This window comes from Rana temporaria, chromosome 2, assembly GCF_905171775.1.
Source record: "Rana temporaria chromosome 2, aRanTem1.1, whole genome shotgun sequence".
NCBI lineage: Eukaryota > Metazoa > Chordata > Amphibia > Anura > Ranidae > Rana > Rana temporaria.
The window spans coordinates 493,351,312-493,365,017 of NC_053490.1; the positions used below are offsets into that span (position 1 = coordinate 493,351,312).

The window sequence follows — 13,706 nt, forward strand, 5'->3', positions numbered from 1 at the left end:
ATATAATAAAATATTTACAAAAATTTGAGGGGTGTACTCTTTTGTGAGATACTGTATATATACACACACTTATGGACCCCCCCTTTTGCCTTCAGAACTGCCTTAAATTCTTCATGGAATAGAACAAGGTGTTGGAAACATTCCTCAGAGATTTTGGTCCATATTGACATGCTAGCATCACACAATTGCGGCAGATTTGCCTGCTGCCCATCCATGATGCAAATCTCCCATTCCCCCACATCCCAAAGGTGCTCCGTTGGATCTGGTGACTGTGGAGGCTATTGGAGTACAGTGACCTCTCATTGCCATGTTAAAGAAACCAGTGGCGAGATGATTTGAGCTTTGCATTTATTCCCGGGTAGAACCTCCTTTTGCCTCCAGAACTGCCTTAATTCTTTGTGGAATAGATTCAACAAGGTGTTGGAAACATTCCCTAGAGATTTTGGTCCATAGAGACATAACATCACACAGTTGCTGCAGATTTGTCAGCTGCACATCCATGATCCCGAGGGTGCTCTATTGGATGAGATCTGGCGACTGTGGAGGCCATTGGAGTACAGTGACCTCGTTGTCATGTTCAAGAAACCAGTGGAGAGATGATTGGAGCTTTGTGACATGGGGCATTATCCTGCTGGAAGGAGCCATCAGAAGATGGGGACACTGTAGTCATAAAGGGATGGACATGGTCAGCAAAAATACTAAGGTAGGCCATGGCGTTTAAATGATGCTCAATTGGTACTAAAGGGCCCAAAATGTGCCAAGAAAATATCCCCCCCACCATTACACCACCACCCTAAACCGTTGATACAAGGCAGGATGGATCCATGCTTTTATGTTGTTTAAGCCAAATTCTGAGCCACGGCTGAAATCGAGACTCATCAGACCAGGCAAAGTTTTTTCCAATATTCTATTGTCTAATATTGGTGAGTCTGTGTGAATTGTAGCCTCAATTTCCTGTTCTTAGCTGACACGAGTAGCACCCGGTGTGGTCTTCTTCTGCTGTAGCTAATCTGCTTCAAGGTTCGATGTGTTGTGCGTTCAGAGATGGGATTATGCATACCTTGGTTGTGACGAGTGGTTATTTGAGTTACTGTTGCCTTTCTATCATCTTAAACCAGTCTGCTTATTCTCCTTTGACAAGACATTTACATCCACACAACTGCCGCTAACTGGATATTTTCTCTCTTTTAGACCATTCTCTGTAAATCCTAGAGATGGTTGTGCATGAAAATCCCAGTAGATCAGCAGTTTTTGAAATACTCAGACCAGCCCGCCTGGCACCAAAAAGCATGCCACATTCAAAGTCACTTAAATTTCCTTTTTTTCCCATTCTGATGCTCGCTTTGAACTTCAGCAAGTAGTCTTCAGCACGTCTAGATGCCTAAATGCATTGAGTTTTCATGTGATTGGCCGATTAGCAATTTAAACAGGTGTACCTAAATAAAGTGTCCGATAAGTGTATATATATATATATATATATATATATAACACACACACACACACACACACACACACACACACACACATATATATATATATATATATATATATATACACACACACACACACACACACACACACACACAAATATACACCTGTGTTATCCAAATAGACATTTAAAATAGAACCGGACTATAAAACAAAAATACAGGGAATTGCTAGGAATTTTAAGGCTCCATGTATACGGGACGCTGCTAAGCGTACGTTCAGAGGCAGTTGGATGCTTTTTTTCAACTGCTGCTGAACTCATTCAATGTTATCCTATGACCATGTACACAGTCTTGTGTATTGCCGTTTTTAACAGTGTTTCTTTGAAAGCAAAAAAATGGGTTCAGATGCAAAAGATTTGCACATTTCAGACGCCAAACGCGACTAAACGTGGTTAAACGTGGTAACCCGCATCTAGCAGCATTTCGTTTATAGGCGTTTTTCGTTTTTGCCCATTTAAAAAAAATATATATATTTTTGTTTTTAAACGCTTCTAAAATACAAATGCGGCATTTTTTAAACATGTGTTACTATCTGTCAAGTTTAATAATTTAGGAGCAGTTGTAAAAACTTCCTGTGTACATGGAGCCCAATTGTGGTTAAGCAGCACACTGAAAAATCTACCTTTTGCTTTGAATTCCTCATATAAACGGCCTTGGTGTGCCTAGGTACTTCGGTTCTGTAGCCTCACAGTTGTATATCTGCAGTGTGAGATCTATGACACTACTGCCTCTGACTGGTTTTCTCTATGGTGTTGCTCACTGTTCTCCTTGCTGGAGAGGAAGGTGTACCTGAAGAGCTGCAGTGCAAGGACCTACTAGCTTCTGCATCATTCATTCTGCAGATCTGTGCTTCCTCCACCTCTCCTGCTGCTTCATGAATAAAATCCCCAGGCATCAGTTCATCAGTCATTAGAGCAACATGAGCAAGCAACGCCCTGCTCCTCAACCAAGATGGCTGTCTTTACACAGACCCAGTGTAAAAGCAAGGCATGTCAGGCACCAATGGGGAAAAGATCAGCTGCAGACAAGCAATAGTCATAAACAGATCCTCATTAATACATAAGGACTGTGCACACAAGTCGCCCATAGATGGTTAGAATCCTGGGTGGTTCAGCAGGAACTGGCCAATATTAGAACCATGTATGGGCAGGCTGAATGTACCCAATCCTGCCGGATTGTTATAGCCTCTAGCAATAATCACGGTCTTCTCCCAGTGTGGGTGGCCCCCACCCCCTGGAAATGGACAACGGCTCTGTGGGAGGGGATTTCCTTGTCTGTGTATATGGGAGAATCAAACAAATTTCTTTCCTGCAACCCGCGGTTGCAGGAAAGTAACTTGCACCATCGATGGCTGGCATTATTCAGGCTGGGTAGTACTCTTGTCCTGTGTACTGTTTTGTACATACTTTGTTTAGAGCGTGTAGCTTTATTATTGGATGTACAGCAATCTACATATTTACACTTCATAAAGCAATTACAATAAAAGGTAAAGGTCTAGTTGTTCAGTATGATTCAGCACAGTCCCAGTTTATTTTGGGCACTGACTCACATTTATTTTTCCTTTACAGGAGCTTGGATGGCATCACTGACTCATAAAAGGTACAACTGATGCAGTCTGACAGGCCTTGCTCAGCTCAATCACGTCTTGTTTACAGACATGGCGATTCTTGTAGTATTTCTGCCTTCTAGCTATTGTACAGGGATTCTGCAGTCTGAAATGTAATTGAGACTCGCTGAAGAAAACACAGCACAGAATTATTTACTGGCTGAATCCAACCTTCTGATGCCAATTACAGAACTGTACTGGCATCTGTCATTCATGGGCCAAGTCATCATAATCAACGTTTGTGTAACCATTGATCCGACAGAAGTAGGAATGGTTATGCCCTTGGAAGTGAACTGGTTGCATACTGGCCATAGAAAAGAAGTGTGGACTTTATTCTTTCAGACCAAGCAGCTGATTTCACTTTGTGTGGATGAGAGGTACACGAAAAGTACATTTCAACATATTCAGGCAGTCTACACAATGTATTTTATAGCAGCCTTGATCAGCTGCCTCTGGCTTTTCATGCATTTAATGGTCTTCTCAGGTCTGTAAACCAAGAAAATCCCAGTTTCATAGCTCTGGTTCATTTCTCTAATATTGCATAAGCTGGCATGTTTGTGATGGAATGGGGATTATGCCAGCCCCCCAAAGAACATCCGAGTATGCTCCTAAATCTGCTTAGGATTCCAAGTCCTGTGTGATAGCCCTATAAGAATGCTGGTATTTGCCACTTGTTCCTACAAGGTCTTCAGCAGGGTTCTGTGCTCCTTTGGGTTCTTACCTTGCCTTGAGTTTCTACTAGGGTTGTCCCGATACTGATACCAGTATCGGTATCGGGACCGCCGCAAACCCGTTGCCGCAAACCGAAAACGCCGCCGCCGTTAATCAGCGTGCGGGGAACAGCTTTCGTTTGAATAGCTGTATCCCCGCCGCGTATAGACACTCCCCCTTGCGCGGGATTGGACGGAGGATCTGTCCAATCCCGCGCAAGGGGGAGTGTCTATACGCGGCGGGGATACAGCTATTCAAACGAAAGCTGTTCCCCGCACGCTGATTAACGGCGGCACGTGCAGCATCAAAGTATGGAGGACATGGCTGGAATGTGGGGGACATGGCTGGAATGTGGGGGACATGGCTGGAATGTGGGGGACATGGCTGCATTATGTGGGGGACATGGCTGCATTATGTGGGGGACATGGCTGCATTATGTGGGGGACATGGCTGCATTATGTGGGGGACATGGCTGCATTATGTGGGGGACATGGCTGGAATGTGGAGGACATGGCTGCATTATGTGGGGGACATGGCTGGAATGTGGAGGACATGGCTGCATTATGTGGGGGACATGGCTGGAATGTGGAGGACATGGCTGCATTACGTGGGGGACATGGCTGGAATGTGGAGGACATGGCTGCATTACGTGGGGGACATGGCTGGAATGTGGAGGACATGGCTGCATTACATGGGGGACATGGCTGGAATGTGGAGGACATGGCTGCATTATGTGGGGGACATGGCTGCATTATGTGGGGGACATGGTTGCATTATGTGGGGAACATGGCTGCATTATGTGGGGGACATGGCTGCATTATGTGGGGGACATGGCTGCATTATGTGGGGGACATGGCTGCATTATGTGGGGGACATGGCTGCATTATGTGGGGGGACATGGCTGCATTATGTGGGGGACATGGCTGCATTATGTGGGGGGACATGGCTGCATTATGTGGGGGGACATGGCTGCATTATGTGGGGGGACATGGCTGCATTATGTGGGGGGACATGGCTGCATTATGTGGGGGGACATGGCTGCATTATGTGGGGGGACATGGCTGCAATATGTGGGGGGACATGGCTGCAATATGTGGGGGGACATGGTTGCAATATGTGGGGGGACATGGCTGCAATATGTGGGGGGACATGGCTGCAATATGTGGGGGGACATGGCTGCAATATGTGGGGGACATGGCTGCAATATGTGGGGGACATGGCTGCATTTGGGGACACATTTAAAAAAAGTATCGGTATTCGGTATCGGCGAGTACATAAAAAAAAGTATCGGTACTTGTACTCAGTCCTAAAAAAGTGGTATCGGGACAACCCTAGTTTCTACCTATGACTGTGCTGCCTATCCAATTGTCCCAACCTCTGACTGCAATTTTGACTGCCATGCTACGTGTTATTTCTTTTGGAGTGTTTGTTAATTGACTGATGACCAAAGAACTGTAAACTTAAGCAGCATGGTCATCAGCCTGTGCATTAACCACTACAGACCCGCGCTATAGCCGAATGACGGCTTCAGCGCGGATCTGAATATCCAACAGGCCGTCAATTGACGGCCGCCCCTTTGGGCGTTCCCCGCGCGCGCTCCAGAGCGCGCTGCGGGGAAACTCTGTGTTGGCCGTGTCACTTGGACACAGCCAATCACAGATCGCCGCGAACGGCCAATCAGAGTGGCCGTTTGCGATGCGATCTGTGCGGCCAATGAGAGATGATCTCATATGTAAACATATGAGATCATCTCTCATTGCCGGCTCACACAGAGACAGCGTCCTGTCTCTGCAGAGGAGACCGATCTGTGTCTCTTGTACATAGGGACACAGATCGGTCACCTCCCCCAGTCACCCCCTTCCCCCACAGTTAGAACACTAAGCAGTATACACATTTAACCCCTTCCTCACCCCCTAGTGTTATTCCCTTCAATGCCAGTCACATTTATACAGTAATTAGTGCATATTTATAGCACTGATCGCAGTATAAATGTGAATGGCGCCAAAAATGTTTCAAAAGTGTCCGATGTGTCCGCCATAACGTCGCAGTCCCAATAAAAATCGCAGATCGCCGCCATTTCTAGTAAAAAAAAAAATAATAATTCTGTCCCCTATATTGTAGGCGCTATAACTTTTGCTCAAACCAGACGCTTATTGCGATTTTTTTTTTTTTTACCAAAAATATGTAGAAGAATATTTATCGCCCTAAACTGAGAAAAAAAAGTGTTTTTTTTTTAAAATTGGGATATTTATTATAGCAACAAGTAAAAAATATTGTATTTTTTTTCAAAATTGTCGCTCTTTTTTGTTTATAGCGCAAAAAATAAAAACCGCACAGGCGATCAAATACCACCAAAAGAAAGCTCTACTTGTGGGAAAAAAAGGACGTCAATTTTGTTTGGGAGCCATGTCGCACGACCGCGCAATTGTCAGTTAAAGCGACGCAGTGCCGGAAGCTGAAATTTCACCTGGGCAGGAGGGGGGTATATGTGCCCAGTAAGCAAGTGGTTAAGAAAACCTTCCCTATTGGTCTGGTGCTCCCAGCTTACTCCACTAAAGCCGGCCATAGATTGTTCGAATCTCGGATTGGTTCAGCAGGGACTGGCCGAGGTTCGAACCATGAATGGGCAGGCAGATTGCACCCAAGTTGATTGATCAATGAACTTGGGTATACCCAGGGTCTCAGATTTTTCATGTGATCATTGTCAGCTGCTATCAATAATCACTGTGTGTGATGAACACAATAGCTTCAAGGGAGGGATTCCACCATCAACAATGACTGTGTTGATGGGGGAATCAAGTAATTTTCTTTTATTGCAATTCATGGTTGCAGGAAAGAGAATCACACCATCTATGGCCTTGCATTGCATTATGGGTCTAAATGTTAATCTGTCTTTTTCCGTCTCCAGAACCAAGTGCTGCCAAGTGAACAACCCCAAGGTGACTGCTATTAAAGCGGGGGTTCACCCTTAGAGGGCACTTTTCCCCCTTAGATTCCTGCTCGTTTTTACTAGGGGAATCGGCTATTTATTTTAAAATATGTGCAGTACTTAACCGTTTACGAGATGCATCCTCTCCGTCGCTTCCGGGTATGGGCTTCGGGAATGGGCATTCCTTCTTGATTGACAGTCTTCCGAGAGGCTTCCGACGGTCGCATCCATCGCGTCACGATTTTCCGAAAGAAGCCGAACGTCGGTGCGCAGGCGCAGTATAGAGCCGCACCGACGTTCGGCTTCTTTCGGCTACGAGTGAGGCGACGGATGCGACCGTCGGAAGCCTCTCGGAAGGCTGTCACTCAAGAAGGAACGCCCGCTCCCGAAGACCCATACCCGGAAGCGACGGAAGAAGATGCAGCTCGAAAACGGGTAAGTACGGATCATATTTTAATACAAATAGCCGATTCCCCTAGACCGAACGAGCAGGAATCTAAGGGGATAAAAATTTTTTTTTTACAAATGGGTGAACTCCCGCTTTAAGTCTATTATTAAAAAGGCTTGACTAGCGATAGAGGCCACACCTACCCGTCAACTTTCTAATCAATAAGAGTTAATTGCAGACCACTAAGCCACTCTCATTGGACTACTACACTAATTCCAGTAAAGACAGTATAGGGGTCTGGGTGCTCTATATAGGAAAAATGTAGAAGCATCTTAGCCAGTGGTCTCCAAACTGTGGCCCTTTGCTCACCTTTATCTGATCCTTGCGGCACTATTCCTCCCACTGACACAAGACACTATTCTAACAACTGACAACAACAATCTGTTCCGCGGTGATGGCGTCTACTCTCAAGTCAACCATTTGATGCATGGACTTACCAATGCTTATCATTTAGTGACCACTGCTGCATTTTTTGGACCTGTTTGCACCTATTTTTTTATGCTGTTATTATATAAGCACTTGCACTTTAAATTACTATTATATTGTTGACCTTATAGTTAATATATTGTTTCAAGCTAGAATTTGGAATTTATCACCTACTATTAGTGCCCCCTTATTATTATTAAACACCCCCCACATTGCTAAAGTTGTTTTCACACCACTTTAGGGGAGCAGCTTCTTTAATATATTTATATATTTTTATTACCATAGTGCGAAGTTACCCACTGATACCAATGATAGCCACTATTCCTCCCACTGACACAAACAATGGGGCACTTTTCCTTCCACTGATATCAATGATGGGGCACTATTCCTCCCCCAATACCAAATATGGCAATGTTTACTCCCACTGATCTCAAGAACATTTCTACTCCCACTGGCCACAGTCTGGCGGGCGGGCGGATGACTGTCCGTGTCCACTCTGCATATGCAGAGCAGACACAAACATAGCCCACTCTACTCTATGGGCCCTCTGATCTGATTTGTCTAGAAGGAAGGGGGCGGACACAGATTAGTTTACATCTGCCTCTCAATAGAGATGAATGGATTGTCTGATTGGGTCCACCTGAAAAACAGACAGGCAGACCCAATCGGAATGATTATGTGAAAGGGCCTAAGGCTGCTTTTCACAATGATGCACTGCAGTTTACCCGAACTGTGCAGTGCACCTGTTGCTTTCCTGTGGGTTAGCTGCACTTTTCCATATAATTCTATTACATCTTGCAGGTGTGGTGCCCTTGCTGAAAGCGCAGTAAACTCGCATGTAATAACAGAAGTCTATGACTGAAATATTCACTGATTCCTGCAGGTATGGCTGGCTGCTGCTGGCTCCCAGGCGGGTATGGCTGGCTGCTGCTGGCTCCCAGGCGGGTATGGCTGGCTGCTGCTGGCTCCCAGGCGGGTATGGCTGGCTGCTGCTGGCTCCCAGGCGGGTATGGCTGGCTGCTGCTGGCTCCCAGGCGGGTATGGCTGGCTGCTGCTGGCTCCCAGGCGGGTATGGCTGGCTTCTGCTGGCTCCCAGGCGGGCATGGCTGGCTGCTTTTGTCTCCCAGGCGGGCATGGCTGGCTGCTTTGGTCTCCCAGGCGGGCATGGCTGGCTGCTTTGGTCTCCCAGGCGGGCATGGCTGGCTGCTTTTGTCTCCCAGGCGGGCATGGCTGGCTGCTTTTGTCTCCCAGGCGGGCATGGCTGGCTGCTTTTGTCTCCCAGGCGGGCATGGCTGGCTGCTTTTGTCTCCCAGGCGGGCATGGCTGGCTGCTGCAGTCCACCAAGTGGGTATGGCTGGTTGGCTGAAGCAGTCCCCTAAGTGGGTATGGCTGGTTGGCTGCCTGCTGCTGTCCCCCAGGCAGATGCGGCTGCTGCTGTTCCCAGAGCAGGTATGGCTAGCTTCTGCTCCCCAGGTGAGTATCACTGGGTGCTGCTGTCCCATGCAGAGTGCATTTGGTATCACTCAGCCTGTGACAGGAGCCGGCGCAATACCAGAAGCATCGCCTCTGCTCTCTGCTTCTTCTACAGCCGGTGCAGTGTCATATTCTGCTGCCTATCCTAGAATGCTGCGGAAGTCACGTGACAGGCAACTGTGCATGCGCAATGCGCTCCAACGGCAAATGTGATGCGTTCCAGGGGATTTACGACACTACCCTTCAGTGAACCATCACAATTTGTCACGGAAGTGACGTATTACCATACACGGAGCGGGGGGAGAGAGAGAGAGACCCATTCACAGCGAGAGAGAAATAGAGATATAGAGATACTGAGATACATTCAGAGCGAGATGGTGTACATATATTTTATATAACGGAAGTAATGCACATAGGGGAGGTAATCCCCTCCCTGAGCCCCGCTTCTCTCTCAGTATCTCTCTATCTGTATCCCTCTCTCGCTCTGAATGTATCTACGTATCTCTATATGTCTATTTCTCTGTCGCTCTGAATGGGTCTCTCTCTCTGCCCCCCCCCCCCCGCTCCGTGTATGGTAATACGTCACTTCCGTGACAAATTGTGATGGGTTCACTGAAGGGTAGTGTCGTGAATCCCCTGGAACGCATCACATTTGCCGTTGGAACGCATTGCGCATGCACAGTTCGCCGCCACGTGACTTAGGCAGCATTCTGCGATAGGGAGCAAACGGTGACACTACACCGGCTCCATTCTTCACACTGATGCTCTGAGATGGAGGATTGGGACCCTGCAATCTGGTCTTGCTGACCCGCATCCCAGAGCAGGAGGTCGCGGGGCACATCAGAGGGCACCCCTGGTGTAGGTCCTCATATGACTCTGTAAAGGCTATTTTTCTCTGATTACCATGTTATGTGCAAACAGATTGCTGTGAGCTGCACTGTTCATGACTGACAGTTACAATCAACTAAGTCTAATTCCTATGCAGGGACCATCAGGCATTTTTGCTGCACAGGTGTTCCACAATCCCCTGTACATTTTGAAGAAATGTGAATAATCACGAAAACCAGAGATAGAGCAGTAATTAAAATTTAGCCAAGTACACAAAGCCTACATTTTCAGAGGCAGAAAATATGAATACAGGCTTAAAATACCATTAACCAAAAGAAAGTCTACTACTATTTAATTCCGAGCTGTTATTTGGGGCAGCTATAGAGATTTTATATTTACTTTATTGCTGACTGTCTAATTTTACATGCCATAGGCTGTAAATGTGAGAAATTATCCTACTGCAGTCCGCTTTTCCCTATAACAAAATGCACTAAAGGATCTGCAATCGTCTGGGCCATTTTATGAGCCAGTTTTTCCTAATTTTTCTCCACTGAAATTTATTTCTAAGAATGTTTCATTAATCCTGTGCAACAAAGGTGTCATGAGACGCCGGTGTACTATACGTGTGCAGTGCATTGTGGGTAAGGCTTACCAGCTTTTGGGCTCTCGTTCTCAGTTTATTCCAGACTGTGTGATGAGCCTGCAGCAGAATAAAAGTCACAATGAGTCACATTAGATAATTAAAATGCAACAGAAACCACACACTAAGAAAAACTGTTTAATGTAGAGGTTTTAATGGGTCCTTATGTGCGAGACACTCAATCCAAACTGTTAAATACATAACTGAAACATGTGCACAGCCAGTTCTATTAAAAGGAGAAGTCTTCCCTGGCAAGGTAATCGGAGGGTTTGCCTACAGAGGATTAGGTTCACATTACCGGTAAGGCCTCGTTCACAAGGATGTACTATAGCCACTGCTTGACAAATTTGCGTGCAATCTAAGAGCCAGCTAAAAAAGTTAGGAGCCAGGAACGCACCCCGTCCCGCCGAGCTCGCACGCAGAAGCGAACGCATGTGAGTAGCGCCCGCATAAGAAAACGGTGTTCAAACCAGACATGTGCGGTATCGTCGTGATCGGTAGAGCGAGAGCAATAATTCTAGACCTCAGCTGTAACTCAAAACAGGCAACCTGTAGAATTTTTTAAACGTCGCCTATGGAGATTTTAAAGGGTAAGAGTTTGTCGCCATTCCACAAGCGGACGCAATTTTGAAGAGTGACAATTTGGATATCAATTTACTCGGCGTAACATTGTCTTTCACAACATAAAAAAAAAAAAAAAATTGGGCTAACTTTACTGGTGTCTTATTTTTTAATTTTAAAAAAGTTAATTTTTTCCCAAAAAAGTGTGCTTGTAAGACCGCTGCACAAATACGGTGTGACAAAGTATTGCAACAACCACCATTTTATTCTCTAGGGTGTTGGAATAAAAAATATATATAATGTGTGACAGAACCCACTGTCACTGTGTGTTTTGGAAGGGACTGTGGGCTGGCCTCTGACCCACAGATTATGGCCCAGAAGAGACTGGAGACAAGCTGGCATTGAGATAATGTAATGTAATGCTACATCCCTTCTCCCCCCCCCCCCCTTGTTGCTGTGTCTAATTGTGTTGGTAAATGGCACATAGACAAATGGTCTGGACTGGAGACATCTCTCCGCAGCGGACGTGTATTCAGAGGCTGCCTGCTTACCATAATCCCTTTGTGTTTATCTGTAGTTTCTGTTTCAATGTACAAGTGTTCCGTTCCCATTGGTTGTTCCTTGTCCCCTACCCCCTCCCCTCTATGACAGAGCTAAGGGGAGTGTCCCTAACTGTGTGTAAAAGTGTATGTCTTGTATTTAATAAACAGTTTATGCTCTGCATGTTTAACCCTCAACACCTGTGTGGACTGTCTCGTGATTGAGGAGTTAAGGGCTGGTTATGGCGAATCTGCAGGCTGCGGGTCCTGTCCGTGTACATATCCCAGTGTGCATTGCTCCAAAGTACGCCGCAAGGACGTATTGGTTTAGACGTGAACGTAAATGACGTCCAGCCCCATTCACGGACGACTTACGCAAACAACGTAAATTTTTCAAATTTTGATGCGGGAACGACGACCATACTTAACATTGACTAGTCCAGCTATTTGTTCGACTAACTTTACACCGAGAATCGCCTTAGGTAAACGGCATATCTTTACTGCGACGGGCAAGCGTACGTTCGTGAATCGGCGTATCTCGCTGATCTACGCATTCTAGGCGTAAATCAGCGTTTACGCCCCTAGCGGCCGGCGGAACTAGACAGCTAAGATACGACAGCGCAGGCCGTCGTATCTTAGCTAGGTTTAAGTGCATCTTAGTTTGAGAATACACTTAAACATACGACGGCTTAGATTCCGAGTTACGACGGCGTATCTACTGATACGCCAGCGTAACTCTTTGTGAATCTAGCCAAGTGTGTGTTTAGGGTCTTGCACCCACCCCCTGTCAAATAGGGAGCAGCATCTGTGCAACTGTTGCATTCCAATTGATATGAATGGGACTATGTGCACTGGCATACATGGAACACCTGCGTACACCAATGAGGCCTAAAGGTTTGCACTTCATATACAGCAGATAAAAGTATTGAGCAAGTGCACCAGCTAATTAATAACAAACAAACCCCTCCTATTCAGAATTACATTTACATTTTTTTCCCTCAAAAACATGGTGCAAGAGGCTGGCCAGGAAAATAGCACTTTCGACAGCCAGGGAATTCGCACATTTGAAAAAAAAAAAAAAAACAGCACCAACCGTGTTTGTATTTCTCTCTGGACATGTTTCCTTTAACAACTGCGGTAAGATTTTAGTTTTCTATGGTTTCTGTGCAAATTGCAGCAGCCGCCACCATTCTGAGCGAAGCCCCGGTGAGGGGTACACAATCGCACAGAGGATAAAAACAATCAATACTAAACTCAGGCTCTCACGGTGCACTGGGAAAACAAAACTTTTCATCTGTACTCTCCACACAACATCCCCCCCCTCCAAACCCCCCCCCAGCAACAAACTGCCAGCTCAGCGTGATCCCATGAAAGGGAAGGTGAGCAAAATCGCCTTTCACAGCTTATATATATAGTTTAATAATTCAGAAAATCTAGTATCTTATTAAAGACAGAAAAAAAAAAAAAAAAAATACGCTATTATACTTCAGCACAAAACAGTTTTTACTTAAGACTCAGCAAGAATGAAGGAGAAAACCAGCGACCACTTGGGGTTATCTGAAGTGTTCGTAAACAATCAACCTTTGTAATTATGCTAATATGAAGTGAAGGCTTATAAGCGGCACTATTCACACAATAAAGCCTTGATTGTAATAGCACTTTACAACAGAATTTCAGACAAATGAAGAAAACAAAAAAAAGATAAAAGAGAATAAAGAATAAACAGTTAAAATAAAAAAAATACAGCAATACTTTCTTAGAGAAAAATAAACATTTCTCAGAATAAAAATAAATAAAATATGAAAATAAAGAGGTGGACTTATTGCTAAAAAAAAAAATTATATATTCAAGAGACCCAGGGGTCAATTCACTAATAGTTAAATAAAGGCAAATAAAATGCGGTAAAATAACGCATGCAGTAAATCAGTTCTAAAATTTCAATTTACTAAGAATTTAGCGTTAAAGCGGTAGTAAACCCGCTGCCGTTTTTTTTTCACACCTGAAAAAGCAAAAGCCACAATGAGCTAGTATGCACCGCATACTAGCTCATTATGA

General features: G+C 45.3%; 1 protein-coding gene across 1 annotated transcript in view; it reads right to left on the reverse strand.

The window, feature by feature from the left end:
* Positions 1–13,706, reverse strand: part of MRPL39 (mitochondrial ribosomal protein L39) — a 197,818-nt gene that overhangs the window by 10,623 nt on the left and 173,489 nt on the right. The window contains exon 9 of the mRNA XM_040338820.1: positions 10,564–10,611. Within this exon, the coding sequence (XP_040194754.1) occupies positions 10,564–10,611 (48 nt within the window). The remainder of the gene's footprint in view (positions 1–10,563; positions 10,612–13,706) is intronic.